A 25,923-nucleotide genomic window follows, 5' to 3' on the forward strand; every position below is an offset into this window, starting at 1 on the left:
GGGGAGCCCAGAACTGGATGCGGTATTCCAGTTGTGGCCTCACCAGTGCAGAGTAGAGGGGGAGAATGACTTCCCTCGCCCTACTGGCCACACTCTTCCCTATGCAGCCCAGGATTCCGTTGGCCTTCCTAGCCACAAGAGCACACTGCTTGCTCATTGTCATTTTGTTGTCTACCAGGACCCCCAGATCTTTCTCTTCAGAACTTGACTCCAGCAGGTCCACGCCTAACCTGTATTGGTGCCTGACATTCTTCTTCCCCAGGTGCAGGACCCTACACTTTTCCCTGTTGAACCTCATGAGGTTCTTCCTTGCCCAGCTCTCCAGCCTGTCCAGGTCTTGCTGGATGGCAGCACGGCCCTCCGGGGTGTCAACCACCCCTCCCAGTTTGGTATCATCAGCAATATAAGCTTAATATAAGCTTTTGCTTATACTGCTTATATTGCTCTATAGGCAATATAAGCTCTTAATATAAGCTGAGATGGCAGCAAGTACCAGCACCTTTGACCGGAAGAAGCTACAGCAGGCGATGAATATCCTAAGGGAAGGGATCAAGGTAAGTTAATTCAGTGCTCAGAAGCGCCTGTAAGTTTTGATTGCTCCTTAGAGCAAATCCTTGCCCTGCAAGACAGCCACTACCCCGGCATTATATCAACAGCAAGATGCTAGCACAGAACAGACAAGTCCAACTCTGTTGTATTTAACCCTGGTACCAAGCTGGTCTATGTGACAGTTTACTCTCTTCCTCACATCAGAGAAATACACACAACTTCCTGGCTAGTGGTAGGACACCAGTTTGATACTTTCAATACAGTGGCACTGCCTGGACACTATTCTCCCCATTCTGCTCTCTAGAAATACATGGTGTTTGCAGCTGTACTCACACAGTGCACATGAAGGATTTGTTAAATACATTTCAGATCAATTAATCCCTTTTTTTTTTTTTCCCTGGAAGAAAATGTTAATTACAGCCTTTTCGACAATTAACTTCAGCACTGCCTCCAGACCTCCTCCATTACACATGTGGATGAGAAGCTCAACATGAGCCAGCAGTGCGCGCTGGCAACCCAGAAAGCCAACCGCATCCTGGGCTGCATCAGGAGAAGTGTGGCCAGCAGGTCACGGGAGGTGATTCTGCCCCTCTACTCTGCGCTCCTGAGACCCCACCTGGAGTACTGCGTCCAGCTCTGGAGTCCTCAACACAGGAAGGACATGGACCTGTTGGAATGGGTCCAGCGGAGGGCCACGAAGATGATCAGAGGGATGGAGCACCTCCCCTATGAAGACAGGCTGAGAGAGCTGGGGTTGTTCAGCCTGGAGAAGAGAAGGCTCCGGGGAGACCTCATAGCAGCCTTCCAATATCTGAAGGGAGCCTACAGGAGAGCCGGAGAGGGACTCTTTGTCAGGAAGTGTAGTGACAGGACAAGGGGTAATGGTTTTAAATGGGAAGAGGGGAGATTTAGATGAGATATTAGGAGGAAATTCTTTCCTGTGAGGGTGGTGAGGCACTGGAACAGGTTGCCCAGGGAAGCTGTGGATGCCCCATCCCTGGCGGGGTTCAAGACCAGGCTGGATGGGGCTTTGAGCAACCTGCTCTAGTGGAGGTGTCCCTGCCCATGGCAGGGGGGTTGGAGCTTGATGATCTTTAAGGTCCCTTCCAACTCTAACCATTCTATGATTCTATACATAATTAAAACACAGTTAAAGGGATTCTGTCACCTTTTGAAAAATCATACTGATAACTCCTGCTATACCTCTGCTTTTTGTGATGCCAAACTGAAAGATGATCGTTCTCCAGAGTCTGTCCACTGCATAAAGTCTCTCTGTGTCATATAAAAAGACCAAAGCACATTCCCACGTGCCCCTAGAAAGTAGTAAGCTCACTGCAGCCCCAAAAGGCTCTGACTGACACCCCCCCACTCCAAGCCTTAACAAACCTCACATAGGGCATGAGGCAGAAGAGAGGACACGGTGACCCATCCTTACTTTTGCAGTGTGATTCTTCATGCCTGAGCTAAGCTACTACCACTGAGCAAATCTGGGGCCAATCGTGCAAGTTAACTCTGCAGGAAATACTGTGAAAGAGCAAAATTAAGTCATCAAGTTTAGTTATACATCACTTCTGTCAAGAACTACGTAGAAGAGAGATAAGCACAAAAGATGCACAAAACCTGATGATGGCAGGCAGCCAATCTGAAGCACACCCTTTCTCATGCAGCTCTCAAGGTTCTATTTTCCAGCTGCAATGAGGTTAGCGGGACGAAAATCAGATATTCATGCCCAGGGAAAAACACATTTCTAAAGAGTTCCAGGGAGTATCTGAAGGTGCTTCAACTGAGGGCTCTACCTCCCTGCAGCTCTGAGCCCCACCTCAAGTCTGGAGAGGCCTCCATCCATGCCTGTGCTCCCAGGTGTTTCCCAGGGGTATTAGCAGAGTGTATGTTGCCTTCCTGGCCCATTGCCATGCATCAGCCCTGTTCCGTGATGGAATGGAACTGGGCGGTGGAGGGGAGGAGAGAGAAGGGCTCTCACCCAAAACATATTTCTTACTGCAATGTGCTGCATTAGATGTGTTGTAAGCCACATGACATCTCAAAACAGCCCCCAGAACAAAGAAACACTAGATGGAATTATTTCTATTTTCTCTCTATAAGCAAGTCCATGCCAGAAGAGAACTATTAGCTCTCAGTGCCTCTATCATCGTGTATCATCAGCGAGCCGGGCTGAGTATCTTACAGGAGGAAGCACTAAATTCCTTTAAAGTATGTAAGCACCTGAAGACACAGCCATCTGCCTTGCTGGATTTTTGAGAGTGTGGCAGTGAGCTCAGCACCAGCTCCTCGTTCATTTCAAACAAGATTCACTTAGGCTTTTACAACGAACAAACAAACAAACCAACCCCACAAACAAAGCAAAACCACCAAAACACAAAAAGGACTGAAATATACCTAGAGAATACAAATATAGTATTTTTGTGAGTGTTCAGATTACACATGAACAAGGAGCCCTGCCATTTTTTCCCTAAAATGGGCAAGGAAGCGAAACAGATTTTCAACTCAATAATGGAAATCATAAACCTGTACTGCGACTTTAAGCTACACAAATCCAGTTTAAGAAAGCTCTATTAATTTATGCCTGTGCATAATAAAGCTTATGTTCTCAGCATTAATGGCAAAGAAAGCCACAAGCTGTTTTACACCGAATATTCTGTTCAGCGTACAGGAAAACAACGTACACATGAAAAAATGAGTGGTTATCTAATGACAAATACCACCTGTAAAAAGAGATGCCCAACGTGGTGCTTCCTATTTTATAGAAAACCCTTGCTAGATATCACAGACTGCACTGCACATCCTGCAGCACTCGTTTCACAGAAAACCACGTGCTTTACGTTCTGTATAAATACCCCATTTACCTTAAAGAAACTTCCTCTTTTATCCAGACAACGGGCTTTCATTGTCAAAGACGACATCTTCCCCGGGAAGACTCCACTGTATGCCTTGAACTCCTAAAAGTAGAAACATTTTTTTAATGGTTAGTCCAGTCTGTAGGAAATTCCTTTCTAAGCCACAGAAACAGTCACAACAAGCCTTCTGCCAAACCCCTTTCCGTCAACAACACGGTGCCATTTATTTCCTACCAGAGTCCTTACATATCCCTTTAGTCTCTTATTTTTCCATAAATTACTTCAAAAAGACAGCGCTACTTGGAGTTTCGTGTTTCTCCCTTCTCCTCACAGCTGATCCGAGTAGATTTCAATGTGCTCATTAAAGAAGAATGCTAAAACATAACGATTGCTTTGTTTGTTTGCTTGACCTCAGCGTGAAGTACAAATAGAACAAAATGTTAGATGTCACTACAATCCACTCAAATATTACGGTATTAATGGGGCTGACCAGGAGGAGAAAAAAAAATTATAAATTAAAAGTCACTCAGAAGGGAAAAAAAACCACATTAGCATGAATGTAAAAAACCAAACCAACCCCAAACAACAACAAAATGCCCCCCCCACAAAAATTCACCAAAACAAACACAACACTACCACCCCCCAAACATCCCCCTAAAAAAAAACCTGCTTAAAGTTCCTAAAATGCAATTAAGTCTTCTGAGAGTCACATCCAAGTGATAAAACTGAAGATGCAGTTTGGAAGAAACTGCATTTTCCACTATCAGGTGAGCTGAATGTGCAGTTTAACACCCAGAAGAATATAGTAACGCAGAACTAGAACACGCACACATAATGAGAAATATCACGGGGGTGATCTCCAGCTGGTTAGTAGAGTTCCTCTAAAGTCACAACCAAGTCAAGTCAGTAATTTGCGAACAAACTTCTCAACTAAACAGGAATCAAGTTCCATGGTTGAAAAGCCCTTCAAGGATTTTTAGCAGTGAGCTTATAATTGCGTGGGCACAAACTTGAACGTAAGAAGTTCCACCTAAACATGAGGAGGAACTTCTTCACTTTGAGGGTGGCAGAGCCCTGGAAGAGGCTGCCCAGGGAGGTGGTAGAGTCTCCTTCTCTGGAGAGACCATGTCACGCTATGCTTATTGTCAACTGATTCTCCATTCAACAAGACTGACCTCAGCTTTTAGAAGCTGGCAGGGGTGACAGTGTAATTCCTACATACAGACCACAAACAATTTATCTCAGCTCCCCAGCACACTCTCACCAGAACGCACATATTCCATTTTTATGTTTTACATCTTTCAGAGTGTCATATAAGCAGCAAAAAAAAAAAAAAAAAAAAATATCACAGTGAGTGTGTTCACTAGGAGAAACACACTCCCAAGGAGCTACAGTCTGAAGACTGAGGGGGGATCTGATCAATGCTTATAAATACTTAAAGGGAGGATGTCAAGAGGATGGGGCCAGTCTTTTTTCAGTGGTGCCCAGGGACAGGACAAGAGGAAATGGGCACAAACTTGAACATAAGAAGTTCCACCTAAACATGAGGAGGAACTTCTTTCCTTAGAGGGTGGCAGAGCCCTGGAAGAGGCTGCCCAGGGAGGTGGTGGAGTCTCCTTCTCTGGAGACATTCAAAACCCACCTGGACACGTTCCTGTGCAACCTGCTCTGGGTGGACCTGCTTTGGCAGGGGGGTTGGACTGGATGATCTCCAGAGGTCCCTTCCCAACCCCATAGCATTCTGTGATTTAAGTAGCCTAACTCTTCTCCTCACTCACACATTACCGACCGCCTAGTAGGTAGTTATGTTGGAAGTTTCCCTTACCTGAATGGCAAATAGTGCAGGTGCAAAACATTACACACTAAGAGATTTTTATTTGACACGAGCAGAAATTAAAATATAAACGGCAGAGAGCAGCAGCGAAAAAACAAGTTTAGTGGCATGGCTGCAGACGGAGCTTGAGCAAAACAAGCTGCATTCTCAGCTGGGACAGAGAATGCAGAGACTTAAAAAAAAACCAAAACAAACACCAAACCCCAGATTTGACACAGACACACACACCCCCCCCCACGCACACATACACACACGCTTCTGCTCCCCTCTAATGCCTTACGCGTGGGCACCAACAAGCCGAAAAGAAAAAAAAGGGTTAAACGGCCAGCCCTGGCAAGCACAAGTACTGGAAGAGGGTGAGAGGCAGAAGGGGGAGAAAAGAAACATTTTTCTCTTGGTTTTAACATGTAGCGAGAAGCTTTAAGTTGTTCACCCCTCCCTTTCCAGAGGTCATTACCACGAGAGCACTAGAAAAGGTTACATTTTTCCACTTAGATTCTGGTTAAACAGTAGCTGTGACAGTAAGCTTGAGGAACCAGCCTTTTTTTTTCCAGGCAGAGTCCGCAGATTTTAAAGGTTGAAAGAAAAATCCTGAATTCTGCGTTCTTGTGAAAGCTAAACACGAGAGGATGACCAAGAGAAGACAAAAAACAGCACCCGGAGATGGGGGGGGGGAAGAGGTGGGAGGGAGGGAGCAGAAAAAACCCACGATAATCAAAACTAACTTTGTAAATCAGCCCATCTAAAGCAATACATTCTTCACGAGGCACTAAAGCACCGTGATTCGTGTTGCTTTTACTTAAAGTCTGTCTAAATAACTCGATTGCACCAATGGTGTAAGAGACTAAAGTCCAGGGAAGCTGGGGGGGTGGTTTGCAGGAGCTATTAAATCATTTGAGCTCTGTGTCCTCATTTGTCACATGCACAAGAAGGATTGTTCCATTCTGGGGAGCATCAGACATTTTAAAGATTTTTGGTATTCGATATTGGCTATTCTAAGCAATCTAGAGCCTGCCATATAACAAGAATTTTTAAGTTATAAAATAATAATAAAGTTTTCTTTCAATGAATTCTGCAATGGAAATTTGCACCTGAAAGACTTACGGTAGAGGAAGACCCCCAAAACCCAAAAAGGAATCAGAATAACAATTCGATTTCCAAGTTCTATCCTTTTAACGACAACATCAAATTCAACTCCATGCAAAAAACCCAGGGACTTTAAAAGCGTTACATTAGACGTTTATGAGCAAAACCATGCAGTTGTACGTGCATCCCTAGTCTCAGTCATTAATCATTACATTTGCAAACAACAACCCCTTCACAGGAAATCTCATGTTTGTGATTTTTTTTTTTTTTTTTTAAATTTAACCACAAGGATGTCTGCATGCAATCCTATTACCAGAACAGAAGTTCATAAGCTTCCAGGCTCAAGCGCACAGAAGAATGCAAACATACAAATACAGTTTGCCCTTTGCTTATAAGCGGTTCTGAAGCTCTAAACTCTTCCGTAGCCTCTATTATGGTTATTACTTATGCAATAATATTACTAGCTGTATGATCTTAACTCTGAACCTCAGCTGAGCTCCAGTCATTGCTCTTTGCAGCTCTCTACACGGCCAGAGGAATCAATCCACACTTAACGGAACCAGAGGAATCAATCCACACTTAACGGGACCAGAGGAAATGGTGTGAAGTTGGGGCAGGGGAGGATTAGATTAGATATTAGGAAGAATGACTTTACTGAGAGGGTGGTCAGGCACTGGAACAGCCTGCCCAGGGAGGTGGTGGAGTCGCTGTCCCTGGAGGTATTTAAGAAGCATGTAGACGCGGCACTTCAGGGCATGCTCTAGTGCCCAAGATTGTTGGGTTGGGGTTTTTTTTTTGGTGTGTGTATGGTTGGACTCGATCTCAAAGGTCCCTTCCAACCATGAAGATTCGGTGTAATACCCTTTGTGGTTACACTGTAATTTCAAGCTGACTCAGGGTAAGGTAAATACTGTTTCCGTGCTTGAGCAATTTTCAGTATTTCTGATTAAAATCAGCACAGTGGGAAATGCTGCTGGTTGGGTTGTTGTTTTTTCTTTGCATATGGTGCGTTGTTTTTTGTGTTTTTTGTTTTTTTTTTTGTGCATATGCTTTTTTTAGGCCAGCCAACACGCAAATAGACATTAAGACACAACAGCAAAAAGGATGGCCAGGGGTGGGTGCAACACTCCAAATAGGTGGGGGGCCCCCCCTCAGTATCTCCCACCTTGGGGTTCAGAGGTACCTCCGCAGCACACAGAAATAACTGCAGAAAAAACAAACCTACTGTCGAGAGGTTTCATTCCTCTACGGGGCTGCCCACATCTGCTGCTTATTCAGACCCAAAACAGGCTGAAAAACCACCGCTCTGAAGTTGTCTTTGTTGAGTTCAGACGGCGTGAGGCTGTCAGAAAGGAAAAACCTGCCTTCTTTGATTGGGAAGCCGAGTGGAGAAAGACAGCAAAGCATGCCTTCTTCTGAACATGCCAGAGACAAGCATTTTTCTCCTTCCTCTGTGTTTTAAGGACTGAGGCAGAGAGTCCAGAGAGATTTGCTTAGACCTTGCCCGGGTGACTGCTCAGAAACCCATCTGAAAACGTCATCAAGCTGCAGGAGCCAACTCACCGTATAATTCACGCGACCTTTTTGTCTATCCGTCTGGAAGGTAGCCTTCTCCGTGTTTAAGCGGCCAGTGCTTTACCTACTTAGCAGTCTCTGGTAGCTCCTAGCTCCCAAAGGACAGCAGGTGCTAGACTACTGCCCGCTGCTCTGAAGCTTGGGTGGCTCCCTTCCAGCGGCACGAGTCTCTCCTGGGAGCAGTATCGTCTCCCCGCAGCTCTTCAAATCCAGGACAAAGCCCACGTGTGTAAAGGACAATACAAGGCAGGAAAAAGGAATGATCGGTCTGCTTGGCAAACTTCTCTGAAACGCGATGCCAGCCCATGGATGCTGACACCCACCCAAGCTGTACGTTTTCGAAAAACTGGTGCTTTCCATCTTCTTTTTTCCCTTCCTTTCTCCTCCTGGTTTTCATTTACACAGGAATGCCAGAGCACCATTCAGGTGCCTGGACATAACCAAGACTTCTGGTCAAAACAGCTCCTTCTTTCCTCCCTCTCCTGCAATTTCATTTGGTATTTTATATGTTCTTAACCATAGCAGTGACGATCACTATCATCCCAGACTCCTCAAGGTCCTTCCCTTTAATCCTCTCATTCCAGTCTTGCTTTCACAAGGCAAAACATCCCATTTTCTTTAGCTAAAAGTCCTAGCAAAGACGAGACAGTCTGTGTTCCTCCCCTGAGCTGGAAAACAAAGGCCACAGCGATCTGGAGAACTTAAACAGTCCCACAGTTATGGAGAACTTAAACAGAGACTCCACTAATGCCATCACTGAAGGAAGAGGAGAGAGCTGCAGCCTTCCTTTTGCTGGCCGACAGAACTAGCAGAACCCACTGGTTTTTGTTTGTTGTTTTGTTTTGTTTTTTAAATTTATTTTAAGCCTAAATTATTCCACTGCAGGAACTGGTCATCCTCTTTAATTCTCAATCCGTAAAGGCCATGCGACTACTGATCACAGACACTCACAGAAACTACTTGACACAAGCGAAAAAGGGTTTTACTACTCTGCAGTCAAGGAAGAGCAGGAGAAAGCACCAGTGCAGACCTTAAGCATAAACTGGCAAAGCTCAGCTGGTGTCAGGAGACCAACGCTGGTTGAGAGCTGGCAATGTGGTCCTGAGGCCATCCACCTTGCCAGTAGCAGAGTGCAGCAGAGGAGCCGAAATACAATCTCTACCGTCTCATATCAGAAATGCACGGAAGCTAGGTAGAGCCTACCATGTATGTTCTTGAAAAACTACGGTGAATTAGCATCATACTACCATCAAATTATCATGGCAATTTATAGATACATAGTATTAAAAAAAAAAAAATTACAATTAATTCAGCGAACCCATTATCTGCTGGGTTAAACTGAAAAACAGAAACGATAAATACATTTTACTTTTTTCTAAAAAAATGAAAAAATACTTCTAAAATGCAATCTTGCACTTTAGAATACGCTAAAAGATATAAACAGAACTTCAAATTTTCAGCAAATTTAAGCGTCCTCGTGCATTTTGTTTTCCTAGCACATTCGCACTGCCCCACGGAGAGGGTTGCGGTCATCTCTTAACTTACAAAGCTCTGGTTTGTCTAATTACTCTGACCTTATCTGATTCTTGGCAAAATTAAACTTTTCCTTTTGAAAGTATTTCCTCTGAAGTTAACTGAAAGGCTACTTCCAGGGCCACAGAGATACAACTGAGCACAGTAGCACTTTGAAAAGAAAAATCTATCAAATAAGAGCTGCAGTCTGAAAACTATCGCTGGTGCCAGGATTTTGCAGACCTCTCCACTCAAACGTTGCATTGTGTTAGCACAGCTGTATCCACAGGCAAAAAGCGACGGGATTATGCAAAAAGGATTCTAGCTTCCATCATTCTTCTGGCTGCAGAAAGGGTTTACAGTCTTTTTTATTTATTTCTTCAAATAATGCAAGAGCACATTATTTGTAGAAAACAAACAATGCATACAGCAAAAATGACAAGTCACCCTTTACAGTGCCATATTTCTGTATTTTGTCATTTTAATGAAAACATTTGAAAAAGCCTGGAAATAACAAACATTCCCTGTTCAATCTCCTTTTTCTTCAGGCACTGTTTTTACTCTTATCTCTGCTACCTGAACACAAGGAGTTTCTGTGAGCGACTCCCCTGAAGAAAGCCTGGTTGCCACCAGTACGCTGTCAGCGAGCACCGGTATCTCTGCTCATAACGAGCTAAAAAAAAAAATAAATAATAATCTTACAAAGATAGAGACTCTCTACAGATGTAGGCAGAAGGGCCACAAATGACTGCTTGCAATCTTTTTCAAGAAGCAATGCTCTTTTGAAAAACTAAACAGGAAGCAGAAACATGCCACACTCGTTAACTTTAAAAAAAAATAAAATATGGGCAGATCACAGGTGAACTATGCTTATTATTCCCCCGATGTGCCTCCAAATGGATTTTGCAAAATTTGAACACCACTGAATTTACACCCATCACTAATTCCTTCAAGGAAATTATCACTCTTCCAGTAAAGAAAAAAAAAAAAAAAAAGAAGGTATAAGGTAGTTAAAGGCAGCCAGCGGAATTAAACGATGTGCAAACGGTCAGATCAGTGAAACAAGGTTGAGCTACAATGAACCTTATTTCAAGTTCTGCTGATATACCATTTTATGCTTCTAAGTTTTTTTTTTTCAGTTGCTACATCTGTCACATCAGGCACTGTCACCCCTGAGCCTCGTTTCTTGGTACGGATGGAACAAGGCGACACGTTATCGTCTTCCCCCACGGAGAGGTTCCTCTCGGGCCACTACAGCAGCCAGCAGTCTCATCAGGGTCTGAAGCTCCATCTGTAGGACTTGGCTCTTGCTCTTGGTCAAACTCTGTAGCAGGACAGTCACTCAGACAGCCTGAGTATTAAACAGCGCTTACAGGAAAAACAGCCGAGTCACGCACTTCACTGCCGTCCCATCTTTTAGACAAATCCTTGTCTCTTGTCACCCACAATGCTAACCCGAGACCTGAATTCCCATGGGGTTGGGAGAGGCCAGAACAAGTACAACCACTGAGGATCACCACAGTGACATCTGGGTCTGGACGTCATCTATGCAGAAGCCTGTTGGAGGCTGGGAAAGTGGGTATCCATGCAGGGCCACTGCCCTATGGCTTGCAATAGGGACAAGAGGCAAGTGCCACACAGGCCTGCTCTGCTCGGTGATGGGGTTTCCTGGAGGAGACCCCAGCTCCGGGCTCCAGCAGCCCCCTGGAAGGCAGAGAGTGCAGCAAAATGGTTGATGTGAGAGGAATGGTCGAGTCTTGAGACCTGGCCATGAGATCTAGATACTTTGCAAATCAAAGGTTTTCCTTGAGCCAAGACACAAAGTCCATGCCTTTTGCCCCTCTCCTACAGATGCCTTCTCAAGGCAGGCAAGCAGAAGGTCCAGCCTGCGCCGTACAGTGTCCCTGGCACCCACCATGCATGCCTGCAGCTCAAGGCGGCCACTGAGCACTTGCCCACTCTTGGGCTGGTAGCCCCAGACATCTGCCCCAGAGCCCAGCCAGCAGCGTGACCCCAGAGCCTGCAGAAGTCTCTCATCTCCTCAAGCAGATGAGCTTCTGGGGCTCCAAGCACCAGTACCCACCTCCCTGGGCACAGGCAGAACTCGGGCAGGGCCCAACACAGCCTTGACCCAGGTGTGAGGGCAAGGTGCGGTGCAGTTGTGAATACGGAAGCAGAAGTGATGCCTTCAGAAAGGGCAAATGAGCCCGAGGAACAAGGTGTAGCGTCTGGAGGTGCAGTGAAGAGTTTGTAGGGTCACAACCTCATATCCTCCTCACAACCAGGAGGAACTTGGGTGCAGTATGGCTGCTTTTTTCCTAGTAGTCCTCTTTCCTAAAACAAACAGCTGGCAAACTGCCCCTCCACCCCTTGCCCTGTTCATAGCTTTGTCCTGCTTATATATTCTCCTAGATATCGCACTGTTTCACACAAAGATTACTCTTCAGCTCCCAATATTGTCAACTATCTGTTCAACATATTCATCAGCGACCTGGACGAGGGGACCGAGTATATCCTCAGCAAGTTTGCTGATGATACCAAACTGGGAGGGGTGGCTGACACCCTGGAGGGCCGTGCTGCCATCCAGCGAGACCTGGACAGGCTGGAGAGCTGGGCAAGGAAGAACCTCATGAGGTTCAACAGGGAAAAGTGTAGGGTCCTGCACCTGGGGAAGAAGAATGTCAGGCACCAATACAGGTTAGGCGTGGACCTGCTGGAGTCAAGTTCTGAAGAGAAAGATCTGGGGGTCCTGGTAGACAGCAAAATGACAATGAGCAAGCAGTGTGCTCTTGTGGCCAGGAAGGCCAACGGAATCCTGGGCTGCATAGGGAAGAGTGTGGCCAGTAGGTCGAGGGAAGTCATTCTCCCCCTCTACTCTGCACTGGGGAGGCCACAACTGGAATACTGCATCCAGTTCTGGGCTCCCCAATTCAAGAGGGATAGGGAACTACTGGAAAGGGTCCAGCGAAGGGCAACGAGGATGATTCAAGGATTGGAGCATCTCCCTTATGAAGAAAGGCTGAGAGAGCTGGGACTCTAGCCTGGAGAAGAGAAGGCTGAGGGGAGACCTTATCAATGCTTATAAGTATCTGAAGGGTGGGTTGAAGGAGGATGGAGCCGGACTCTTTTCAGTGGTTTCCAGTGACAGGACGAGGGGCAACGGGCACAAGCTGGAACAGAGGAGGTTCCACTCAAGTATGAGAAGAAACTTCTTTCCGGTGAGGGTGCCAGAGCCCTGGAACAGGCTGCCCAGGGAGGTTGTGGAGTCCCCTTCTTGGAGATTTTCAAGACCCGCCTGGATGCAGTCCTGAGTAACATGCTCTAACATGCTCTGGGCAATCCTGCTTCAGCCGGGGAGTTGGACTAGATGATCTTTATGGTCCCTTCCAACTCTAAAAATTCAGTGAAATTCAGTGAACTTATTCATAACGGGTCACAGCTGTTCTCAGTCTCCTCAGCTGATCACTTCTGACACCTGTATTTGCATCTTGAAGGATCAACGCTCCTCATCCTGGTTCAAGTAAACAGTGATGTCAAAAATCACAGCCATCTTTCCAAGGACTCCTTCACCTCACTGCGTGTTAAGCCGTAAAAATATCAGCAACTGCTTAAAGAACTACCAACCTGGACAAACTCAGATCTTCAGGGGCTGTGAACTAGTCCACGCATCAGGCTTGGTATATTTATTTAACTTAATCTAAAGGCGGAACATCACTGCCAAACCTATACATTGATCTTTCTACACCTGGCTTCAGCTAGTCATCACTCTGGCCTCAACCTAACCTTTTGCCTGCAGGCCTATTTTTTCCCCTTGATTCCAGATCCTATTCACTGGCAGCCTTTTAAGAGACTAAAGGATAAAGAGGAATTACTTTGAACTTCTTTCAGTGTGGCCCTCTCAGGAGAGGTTTTAAGTCCCACTAGATGTTTGATAGATCCGCTGTCTCACAGATGTCTAGCCACTTCTTTTATCTATGCTGAATTCATAAACGCAGACAAGAAAGCATCTGAAAGTCCCATCTGAAAAGTGCGGAAGAGTTGGCCTGACTCTGCTCCCACTGACACGAACAGACGTTGTATCACTCTTTCCAACAGGAGCCTACAGTTGGGCAAACACCAAAACGCTTCGGAAAATCCAATCCTTAGGCTTTGCCGAACATGGCACGCTACCAGGAGGATTATGTTTGCTGCTAGCGCTGTCTCCCTGCACCCCTTCCAAACAGTTTCTTCTTCCTCTCTTCCACTAAACAACCTCTTCCTGCTTGCTCTCATGGCATACTTTCCACATTACTGAAAAGGAATAAAAACCCCAGTCATTTCCTCTGGCACAGCATTTAATCGTGAAGGATACTACTGCCTCTCTTATAAGAGAATGATTGTACATTGATACATTCATGTCTTGTTTTGCCTCTAGACATGTCAGAGAAATACATCTGTAAGATTGGCTTTGATTTGGATAACCTTTCAGAAGGTTCATATTCTTCCCAAATTCCCTGGATATCTTGCAAAACGAGAATTTCTTGCAGTATTTCAGAAATTTCCATTTGTTATTCCTGCCAAAACCAGCTGAATAATAAAAGTAAAAACATTCAGAAATATGTTTGCAAACCTCTTAAAAAACCCAACATTTAACGTTGAGCTGCAGTTCCTGGAAGAAACAAGAAAAGGTAATCACTTGAATTAGAATAGAGCTTCAAGGTGTGGAGAAGCTTCAGAATTCCTAACGAACCATGAAGTCAAATGCAGAGAGAGATGGGTTACAGCACCCGTATGTAAGATGGAGATGCACAAAATAACCACCTGTTGAGCTTGACTGCGGGTTATTTTAAGCATCTGGGAAAAGCATCTCTATCTCCTGCATCATGAATTCCAGAGAAGAACATGTCACAGCTCCTACCTTCTTGCCCAACAAAGGCACCAAGCAAAGCTCTGACTGTACCACTGCCAGAGGTAACGTCCCTCCATGCAGCAAGGGAGAAGGAGAAACCTGACCTACTGCTGGCTCAATGAGCTTAAATGCTTCCATCTACTCAAATATTTCCATGACTAGGGTTATTAGATATGCTTATTCTGGTATTAGGCGCAAAAGAGTAAATTGTAGAAGATGCTGTACTAGGTGTAGCTATCTAACAATTACTGATAAACAACATAATTTCTATTTCATCGTGTTTAAAAAAAAACCAAAAACAAAACCAACCAACCACCACAGGCATGCTGACTCAAAACCAAAGACACTGCAGCATGCTTTTGAAAATTGCCACGTGAAGTATATACCTCACTGTTTATTAAATGCACACACAGTATCTGTAGATATGCAAAACTTCAGAAGACGGGAGAAAGTATAAATAAGGGCTTCCTGCTAAAATAAACAACCTGACAGAAGGAAAGGGATACCTTCACCTACATGTTTAAGGACTTGTCAAAACGTACACCAAGATTCTTAGAACTAATATGTGGTATTTGTCTAGAAATTTACAGATCTGGAGGGAGGACAAACTACTTCATGATCAATATTCTCCATTATTACCATTCTGTGAATCTGTAATATACAGGCAAAGAAATCCTGCAATGCTTTAATACAACGGATCAAGCTTGAACTTGCATCCATGCTATAGCAAGAGGGTTCTTGCATGCAAGGTATAGTTAAAGTATACATGTTTGGTGCAATGGTAAATTCAGTACTAGACATGAAAAGATGCCTTGCAGTTTATTTGCCAGAGTTTGAGGGTCTTTCCTCTGACGGATTAATCCCATACGTGTTCTACCTTTCCTTCTTTGTAGAGTTTTATATTGCAGCAGTAGATAATAACAAGGACTACCCTTATTTCAGAGAGGGTCAACCTCTCTTGGATGCCCCACAGACAGAAGGGGAAGGGTAACTCTGAAGAAGAGGACACAGAAAGGACACTTAAGAGAGGTCCCCATAACCTGCCTCTCCACTCCCAGGCTACAGGGAGGGTCTAGGGGCAGAGGCTTAACCTTTGACGGTTCTTCCATTGAACCACAAAGATACTCCCTAGAAAGATCAGCAGGTACATATCAAACCTTTCCAAATTCAGTAGAATAAGCCAGGCCAGCCACACAAAAAAGCCAGAATGATACAGATTATCATAAGCTCCATGCTTATGATAATTGGTTTTAAACCAAAATTGACTTCTGTTACCTTAAATTCACTGGACAACTCGAAACCTTGCAAAACATATCTGAACTACCATAGTGTTCACTTCCCTCAAGAAAAAAACAAAACAAAACCCAACCAACAACACAATTCTCTCACATTGAACATCAATAATTCACACACAAAATGTTCTTCAGATAATTTCAAATCTTAAGCTCCCCACAGGCGGCTGAAGTACCTCAGAGACTTATGAACAATAGCCAGGAATTAATTTTATCTATTTTCTTATTCTGATAACAGAAATACAATTTCTCTGCACAGTCAAGCACGCTGTTTATAGCATTCTGCACCTGCACAGAATAGTTTTGGTTGGATGGGACCTTTGAGATCATCGAGTCCAACCAACCTCCTTCTCAGGTCCATCAAGTGCCACTACAAAGTTTCAGTGTATGGTACCAGAGGCAGTGAATCAGGCAACACAGATCACCTGCACTGACTTATTACATTACCCAGGTTGGCAAAAGCAGCAAAGATTGCATTTCTAGTACTCATCGTCTGGTCCAAGCTGCTTTAGAAACATCAGATGGCTAAATTTCCACAGCGCCCTAAAACATGCACGATTCCATTTTAAAACATTTCTCCCGTGTGGCAGAGTATTATGTACATCAAAGCTCTCACTCACTTTGCTCAGTGTTTTCAGAAATACTGAGCAGTAAGTTTCAGCTGATTTCCAGTAAAAGCAATTCCATTTTCAGAGACAGGGCAAAACAAACTGCTTTTCAAAAAAAAAAAAAAAAAAAAATCTTTTTTATGTAACTCATTGAAAAGGATTCCATTTGTTTACCCAAAGCAGCACACAGAAAAAAAAAAAAAAAAAAAGCAGCAGACAAAACTAAAAAGTTTTTTGTTTGACCTTAAAAATAAAAATTAGCCATGGATTGCAAGACAGAAAAGTCACCTTAAGAGAACTGCAAAAGCTGCATATTTCTTTTAATTAATAGGTAACTTTAAGTATCTTTTAGACTCTTCACTATTAAAAAAAAAAGTTAAATAGTTTGTATGCCACTGAACAATGACAAAACATAGCTTCTTTTAATTAAAATGCAATAATGCTTTCTAGTTCTGTTGTTCTGTTTCTTGCACCACTGATGTGCTTCATAGGTATCTCCCCATAAGAAAAATCACTATTTTATAATTGCAACCAACTGTTTCATTATTCCCTAAGAAATGTTTTGCACAGATTATTCTTTGCTCAGCTCTGTAGTTCAAAGCAGTAAACTATTGTTCAGGAGGTAGCCAATGCCCAAGAAGCTGCATCCTGTGTTTCATAAAATCAATAGAAAGATTGCATTTAATGTCGACAAGTATTGGAATGGGGTTCAATATAGGGCACACTTAAATAGCACGCAAGTAGAGTCTATAAGAAACCCCGAAGTCACTGGGCATACCTGTTATTCCAATCGCTGCTTAAAAGCTTGTACTGCTCCCCATGAGACTGTTGGATACAAACGCTGGAAGTGTCATTTGCTGTGTACCTCAGCTCCAGCACAGCACGAGACGGCAAGGCGACAAACAGCATTTTCTTATTCTGGTGTTGACCACAGGCTCATCTTTCACGTGACGTATTCAAAAGAAAATATGTAAATTGTGCCGTTGGGACTCCCACTGATCTCATGTTTTACCTATTAGCTATGGAATCAGGTCATCAAATATACTACGCTTGACAACTTGCAAAGCTTCCTACAGACTGGATTACACCAGGTCAGCACCGAGTGACTACCTTGAGCAGACCCAAGCTATGCCGTCGTGGATTTGCTTTTTTTTTTTTTTTTTTTTTTTTTTTTGTTCAAGAACAATCGTATTTGCACGCCGTTAGCTACGCTTCCGCTATTGCTTTCTGACCGAGAAGTTAACGTAATCCGACAGCCTACATGAGGAAAATCACATGCAAGTTTTCGGGGTCGCGCTGTTCGTTTTTAACACCCGCACGTCATCGGTGCGTAGACGCTACAGCCGCTTTGCTGCTTTATTTGCTCAACACTCACTCCTTATTTTTGCAGAACCCACAGCTTTAAGCGCCACTTTTGTAGCACGCTTCCAAAATGGTTACCAACTCTTGCAGAATCAGCGCACGAGCACAGCAAACCACGAAGCTGAGAACCGAGTAAGATTTATTTCTCAATGAACGAAAGAAAATATTTTCACTAGAAAAACTTTAAAAGACCAGTGCTTCTGTCTCGATCTGTTTGTTTTGTGCGCAGAAAAGACTGCGAGAAAAATCACTTAATTAAACCCAACTCATTGCTCACCGTACAGAGACCTCCCACGTAAATATACCAGACAGCAAAACAGTTATGCCTATAGCAGAGAGAGTTTTCACTGAGCTATCCTAGTTAGGATCCACCGGCCATGAACAGATAAGCTACCCAACATAGAAACCATTGCCTTGGCTTTAGAGAGACAGACTGGTGAACTGAGTTTGCCCCACTGGAGACCTTCAGGCCTCCTGTGCTACTACACCACAGTGCTGCCAACCTGTATTCTGTAGAGGGAAAGCTACCTTCAAGCTCAGGATGGACAATTTGCTCCTGAAGCCCACTTTGAGGGGGGAGCAAGTTCTAGATAGATTGGATCATCGGGCCAAAATCAACGGTATGAGTTTCAACAAGGGCAAGTGCCAGGTTCTGCACTTGGGCCACAACAACCCCGTGCATTGCTACAGGCTTGCGGAAACGTGGCTGGAAAGCTGCCTGGAAGAAAGAGACCTGGGGGTTCTAACTGACAAGCGGCTGAATACGAGCCGGCAGTGTGCCCAGGTGGCCAAGAAAGCCAATGGCATCCTGGCTTGTATTAGAAATAGCGTGACCAGCAGAAGCAGGGAGGTGATTGTCCCCCTGTACTCAGCACTGGTGAGGCCACACCTGGAGTATTGTGTCCAGTTTTGGGCACCTCAATCCAAGAGAGATATCGAGGTGCTGGAGCGAGTGCAGAGGAGGACAACAAAGCTGGTGAAGGGCCTGGAAAACAAATCCTATGAAGAGCGGTTGAAGGAGCTGGGACTGTTTAGTATGAGGAAGAGGAGGCTGAGGGGAGACCTCATCACTCTCTACAACTACTTGAAAGGACACTGTAGAGAGGTTGGTGCTGGTCTCTTCGCACAGGTAACTAATGACAGAACGAGAGGGAACGGCTTCAAGCTCCAGCAGGGTAGGTTTAGACTGAACATTAGGAAAGAATTTTTCACAGAAAGAGTGGTCGGGCATTGGAACAGGCTGCCCAGGGAGGGGGTTGAGTCACCATCCCTGGATGTGTTTAAGAGCCGTTTAGATGTGGTGTTGGGGGATATGGTGTAGGGGAGAACTTTGTAGTGTAGGGTAGATGGTTGGACTCGATGATCCCAAGGGTCTCCTCCAACCTGGACGATTCTATGATTCTATGAGTTAAAAAAAAAAACAAAAAACAAACCACACAACAACAAAACCAACACAATCAACACGCAAGATCCCAGGGAGCAAACAAACTTAATTTGAACCATCTTTATTTCTTGCCTGTTTGAGGATCTGGTCAGGAGCAAGGGGGGAGGCATAATTAGGGCAATCTAACAGTTCTTCATAACACAGCCTGCAGATAGCATAACACAAGGTACTGCCCCTAGCTGACCTATATGGAAAAATTAGGAAGTTTAAATCCTCAAAATCATTTGAGCCACCTGTGCATTTCCCCCAAGGAACAAGACTGTAAGCCTGGTTTAATGAAAAAAATTCACCCACAACTTTGACGAACTTTGCTCTGAAATATTTAATTATGTGGGTTTTTTTCATATAACTGAACCGCTTCTTATTTGGGGGGGGATTCATTTGGGAGATGTTTTCTGTTGGAGGGACAAGGGAATTTCCAACACTCAAATGTTTATAATCTACAATTTAGTTTCTAAATACAGTTTCAACAAATAAATGAGAGAAGCCAAACATGACATACTATTCTGATAAACACTGTTTATTGCTGCTTCTTCCGTTTTATTTCATTATGGACAAACAACACTAAATAGCGAAAACAAAAAGGTTATGACACATGCCAATGAAACCCAGGAAATTTGAAGCTGACAGCTATTGAAATATCTGTCCCAAGTTAATTCCACTCCTCTTCCTTTTTTTATAAATACACCCTGGAACTGACAATGTTAGCCTCAACCAAGCTTCCTGGCTTGGGTCTCAGTCTCTGTAACTTTTAAGTCACATAAACACAGGTCATCCTTCCTGTTCTCATTTTGCTCTTCTTGATCCTCCTTCAGGGGACAATTGTTCCCTCTCCCTATAACCTTTCTCTCTGATAACCACCTCAAGTACCTCCATCATCTTAATGCTCCTCCTTCTGTCACTGCTGACTTGCAATTTATCAACAATGCAAAGGTTACTGCTGTTTTCCTGGCCCTCTTCCCTTTTTCCATCAGGTTGTCCATCTCTAGCTCTCCTCTCTCACTGTGTATCCTGACCAGCCCCAGTCTCTCCTACCCCAGCCCTTACACCCACCTTATCCTCACTCTTGCAGCTGAACTCCCTGGGGATGAAACCCCGTTCTAGGTGGACCTGTTTTGGCGGGGGGGGTTGGACTAGATGATCTCCAGAGGTCTCTTGCAACTCCATATCATTCTGTGATTCTGTGACTTTGCTAGCTTTCTTCCCCAGCTTTCCTCACTCTACCTATAAGTTTTCCACAGAATCGTAGAATTGTCTAGGTTGGAAGGGACCTTCAAGATCATCTAGTCCAACCGTCAACCTAACTCTGATTAAAAAACAAAACAAAAGAAACACTAACCCATCACTAAAACATGTTACTGAGCTCTATGTCAACCATCCACCAACCCAATTCTCTTCACATTTTGCAGTTTTAACTATTTTGTACTTCCTGCTAAAGCTCTTCTCCTTTTCTACCCCTTTCTCCATAGCCATCTGCATAAGGATCCTGCAAAGACAGATGTGTTTCATATTGCACACCAACTCCAAGATCTGGCATTTCACACAGGTTTGAGCAGCCTTCTCATCCCTCCCCCTTCTTCCTACATCACATTTGTATTTGAGAAGGTGGTCTAAGATTGTCACCCCAATAACTCACCTATCTGCTTCTGTCCTCAAGTCCCTCGAAAGACCAGGACACACACAGTCCCATATATAAAGAGGCGGGTATTGATGCTACAGCTGCTAACTGAGCCTTACAGCAAAGAGAAAGGCTTAAAGCCTCTCCCAGGCTGTCTTCATCCAGACAAGGAAGAAAGAAGGTCCTGCCCCTCCCTAGATTTTTAGGGTGAGCAATTTTTCCTTCTCCGTCCAACCTCTTTTTGAACCCCCAGCGGTACAGAGAATATCATCATTGCCAGACAGTCACATCAAGACCCACTTGATTGCTATTAAAAGTTTCTCTTTCCTTGATGGATTTATGAGTTCATAGAAACGACTAGCAGGGGAACTCCTGAGGAAGAAAGTGTGGGTGTTTAATTCTCCACTATTAGTTTACTCGTGTAAACAATGTGTTTTCTTTCTCCTCTCTCCTGGGACAAAGCGTTTTGAAATAAGAAAATAAACCTCATTTGGTGAAATGGTGAAACTGGGTGAAAGTACTAACAACAGCAGACCATTCTGAAGTAAAACACATTGGTGACTCCACAACATTTGCTGTATTGGGGGCTACTCTGTACACAGGTCAAATATAGAGGTTTTTAGTGTCAGGTTTTTTTTCCCCCCTTTCTAATGTGAATCAAATGCGTTCAAGCCCAGAAAGTGAGGCAGCAGTCAGACGACCAGATATTGTCTAGGTTTAATTCTTGCTGACACACTGATACCAGAAAATTCCCATGACTGCTAACAACAAACATTGGCAATCATCGTGTACGGGGAGCTGGGGCTAAACATACAGCGACACAGGTTTTCTTGGTCCTTTTACAAATGAAAAAATAAATTGTTTGAGTAACAGCTAACAGAAATTCCATCATTCTTTTTCTGTAAATAATAAAGGGAAAGCTGCCAATGGGTGAAAATAGCTCTTGTGGTTACATACCACAGTTTCAAGACTTAACACGGCATTATTTTATTGATTCTACATCTGGTGCCAGTTATTTTTATACAGCTTCTTTGTATAAATTCAGCGACATGAAAAAAACCTTCACCAAAGTCTACCAACAGCTCTTGAAAAAAAACACCAACAAGTTCATTTCTCTCTATTCTTCCGTACCTCAGCTATGATGCGTCACAAACACAAATCCACATCTCTGAGGAGCCCCAAATCTCTCCAGTGAGTAACCTGAGCCGCTGTGACTGAGCTATGGGGAACTCAATCCACCCCGAAAACTCGTTCTCTCTTTCCCATTCTGCCTTCTTTCCAAAACAACAGCACCAAAAGTCAAATCAAGGAAGAAGTAAACATCTTCCTTTTACAGTTCATGGACCATGACCTCACATGGGTAGGATCTCCTCCTTACTTGTGAAGTCCTACCCCGGCCCCTACCGGAGAAGGTGAACACGAACAGTGCCCAGCATGGAGCTGGTATCAGCTTCTTCCAAAGACAGAAATCAAACATGCTCCATTACTTCCCCCAAGGCACGGGAGAACTGAAGCTGCACAGAGAGACCTTGCAGAGGCCAGCACCCAACTGCCCTCGGGCATTTGATGCCGAGTACCCCTTGACAACCAGGAAAACACAAGCCTAGAGGGACTGCTGGTCCACTTTGCCCATCCTCTCCCTCACCACCCCAGAGGGGCTGTTACAATCAGCTGGGCTTCCTAAAGCTGCTACTGGCAAAGCTCTTCTGCTTGCCTTTATGACCCAAAGTCTAACAGAACCAGCTGCTGTCAGCCTGACTGCATTCAGCTCGTATTTTCTACGGTTATTCTTAGCTTGAAGGGCTAAACCCCATTTCCCGCCCCGCCCCCCCCCCCCTTCTCCCTTCTGATAAAAGTTATATTCTGCAGAATACAACCAGTGGTCCCTCTTGTCCAGAGAATTTATTGTTCGGCAATGCGTACTAGAAAGAGACCCAGACTGTAACCCAGCTTTAAAAACATCTAAATAATTTTTCACACTGCAATTCCATTTCTCTTTCCATGTTTTGCCCATCCTGCCAGTGACACGTCAAAGCTTTGTCCTTAATCATTTTTCACAGAATGATACAGGGTTGGGAAGGGACCTCTGGAGATCATCTAGTCCAACCCCCCTGCCAAAGCAGGTTCACCCAGAGCAGGTTGCACAGGAATGTGTCCAGGCGGGTTTTGGATGTCTCCAGAGAAGGGGACTCCACCACCTCCCTGGGCAGCCTCTTCCACTGCTCTGCCACCCTCAAAGTGAAAAAAGACCGGCCCTGTCCTCTTGACACCCTCCCTTTAAGTATTTATAAGCATTGATCAAATCCCCCCTCAGTCTCCTCTTCTCTAGACTAAGAAGACCCAAGTCCCTCAGCCTCTCCCTGTAAGAGATGCTCCAGGCCCCTCATCATCCTTGTAGCCCTCTGCTACAAAGAACTGGACCCAGTGCTCCAGATGGGGCCTCACCAGGGCAGAGCAGAGGGGCAGGATGACCTCCTCGACCTGCTGGTCACACTCTTCCTGATGCACCCCAGGATGCCATTGGCCTTCTTGGCCACAAGGGCACATTGTTGGCTCATGGTCATCCTATTGTCCACCAGGACTCCTAGGTCTTTCTCCTCAGAGCTGCTCTCCAGCAGGTCAGCCCCCAACCTGTACTGGCGCATGAGGTTATTTCTCCCCAAAATTTCTACTAGTTATTTCTACTACCGTTTCCTCGTACGGCACCGAACACTGACTACCCCCTGCTATCAGCACTGCAGAATTCAGCAGCAACAGCTACTTGTCTGAAGCCTGCATGTTCAGTGAACATCTCTCAGAAACACATTCCAAGCCCACAAGCACTTTCAAACAGCTGCCGTGCTTCTTCGCAGCTTGTCACAAAAAAAAAGCATCTCTCTTCAATCTCCTCAAGTGCATAAATTCACACAGAAACATACCTATCCCTGCACTCACACATTCCATACCCACATACAAATTACACTGACACCACCGTATCATATTCAGGACCGGAACAATTTAAATTTGCCATTTCATAAAGACCAAGGCTGAAACTTAAGAGACTACCTCTGGAAATGATAACTTAGCCATTTTCCAACAACCCAAGACGTTTATGTCTAGCCTTGGGAGGTCTGGCATTTAAATGATGATCATCTTATGTGCAATTCAGAATTAGCCTACCCATCCACAACACAGACCCAAGGACTCAAGAGACTAGAATCATAGAATATCGGGTTGGAAGGGACCTCAAAAGCACCCAGTCCAACCTTTCTTGGCAAAAAGCACAGTCTAGACAAGATGGCCCAGCACCCTGTCCAGCCATCTCTTAAAAGTGGCCCCACTTCCCTGGGGAGATTATACCAGTGGGTGATTGTTCTCATTGGGAAGAAGTTTCCTAGTGTCCATTCGGAATTCCCCTAGGAGTAATTTGTACCCATTAGTCCTGGTCTTTTCCATGTGACTCCTTGTAAAAAGGGAGTCTCCATCTTCTCTGTAGCCACCCTTTAAATGCTGGAACATGAGGATAAGGTTTCCCCTAAGCCTTCTTTTCTCAAGGCTGAACAAACCCAATTCTCTCAGCCTTTCTTGATATGACAGGCTTCCCAGTCCCTTGATCATCTTGGTGGCCCTTCTCTGGACCCTCTCCAGCCTGTCCACCTCTTTTTTTGTATAGCAGGGACCAAAACCAAACACAGTAGAGTGGAACTGACTCCAGTGCGGGTACTTTGCTGAACTGGATCTGAGAGAGGAAGGTCTAAGGCCTTCCTGGCGTTAATGACTGCTTGAAAGGCAGGGAAAAGATGCTAGCCTAGAAGTGGGTTTAAGTAGCCATGCAAATAACCATATTGCCTTTAATCAAAAGCTGGCAAGCTTGAGACTAAAAAGCTATCAATGACAACTAGACTTCTATGCTAACCACCAGGCAGCGGATGAATAAAAGCAAGGGATTCCATAAAATGCTGAAAGAGTCACCCTACAGGCATCATACATAATGAACTTCGCCAAAACCTTCCGTGAGCTGTCCTTCTTTGGAGATTGACTAAATAGGGCTTTACAGATGTCAGGGGTAGTGTATTCAACCTGTAAGTTGCTAGACTTGGCGCTTTAATTTTGTCAGGACCTTTAACCACAGTTCCAAGAGTTAAATGTCATCTGTTGGCCTGGGCTGCATGAGTGCTCATTTAACAGAGCAAGTCAATTAGAAAAAGCACAAACTGATGTCAATTATAAAAGCACTGACAAAGAAAGAAAAACCGACGCGCCACTCAGCTGAAATTATACATATACAAAGTATAAACACCTTGCTGAATGGAAAGCTCACCGAGCATGAGCCGAACCTATGATCTCCCTTCCTTAGATTTGTTGTCATTTTAACGAATGACACCGGACTCCAGCACAATGCTCCAAATGAAGATTTCTGCTAGTGAAATAAAGGCTACCTTCCCGTTCTGTTGGGCCCAAAGGACACGCTCCACCTTGACACAGAGGAAACACCAGTAACCAGTGTCACAAACCCGTCCCTGCCTAGAAAGGAAACACCCTCACGGACAGGACTGCGCAGGGAACGCGACCTCTCCACACGTGGGAACTGGGCGACCCAACAGAATAAAAACCCAAGGAATCTTCCCATCACAACGGATGCATTGCATCCTAGCGGGAGTTTTAACCTCACTGATAAACACATGCCTTTGTTTGCAAAGGAAAAGGCGGTATGAAACAATTTGTTGATACTAAGACTTGGTTCAATGCACTACTTCCAAGTTAGTGTCTCCCTCCAGCAATCCTCAGTTTTACGTTCCATACTCCAGGGGCGCAACCAAAAGCCTACCAGGAACGTTATTATTAGATGATCAACATTAGAACTTACAATGTTCTAGCCATTATTAGAACATTATTAATAACCATTGAAAGACAACTATCACCTACTGTCTGTTCTTAAAACGTGTAAAACAACTTTAAGTGCCTTTAAGCAAAACAGAGAATACTATAAAAGCAACACACAGAGCATCAGTGGAACTGACACAATATTATGTATTCCTTGGCCTGAAATAAACCTTAAATAAAAGGCTGAACGTAGACGTAGCTCTCAGGCTGTGATACTAAAGAAAAGAGTATGCCTCCAGCTCACTATGGAGTAGTAAACGCAATGGTTCTCACGTCTAGAATACGGCATGGCAAGCAGCAGACTACCAGCAGTAGAGGAAGATGCCCAGAGGGTGTACACACGCCAGCATACTATCTTTAACAAAAAAAAAAAAAAAACATACAAGACAGAGCTAGAACACTTCTCTGGCTCCCAGAGCTGTTTTTAACCATATGGG

At 44.4% G+C, this 25,923-nt stretch overlaps 1 protein-coding gene across 1 annotated transcript in view; it reads right to left on the reverse strand.

Annotated features, from left to right (window-relative positions):
• RIN2 (Ras and Rab interactor 2) overlaps positions 1–25,923 on the reverse strand; it is a 93,107-nt gene that overhangs the window by 56,960 nt on the left and 10,224 nt on the right. The window contains exon 2 of the mRNA XM_074144267.1: positions 3,414–3,506. Within this exon, the coding sequence (XP_074000368.1) occupies positions 3,414–3,470 (57 nt within the window). The 5' untranslated portion in view covers positions 3,471–3,506. The remainder of the gene's footprint in view (positions 1–3,413; positions 3,507–25,923) is intronic.

This window comes from Numenius arquata, chromosome 2 (genome assembly GCF_964106895.1).
Source record: "Numenius arquata chromosome 2, bNumArq3.hap1.1, whole genome shotgun sequence".
Classification (NCBI taxonomy): Eukaryota; Metazoa; Chordata; class Aves; order Charadriiformes; family Scolopacidae; genus Numenius; species Numenius arquata.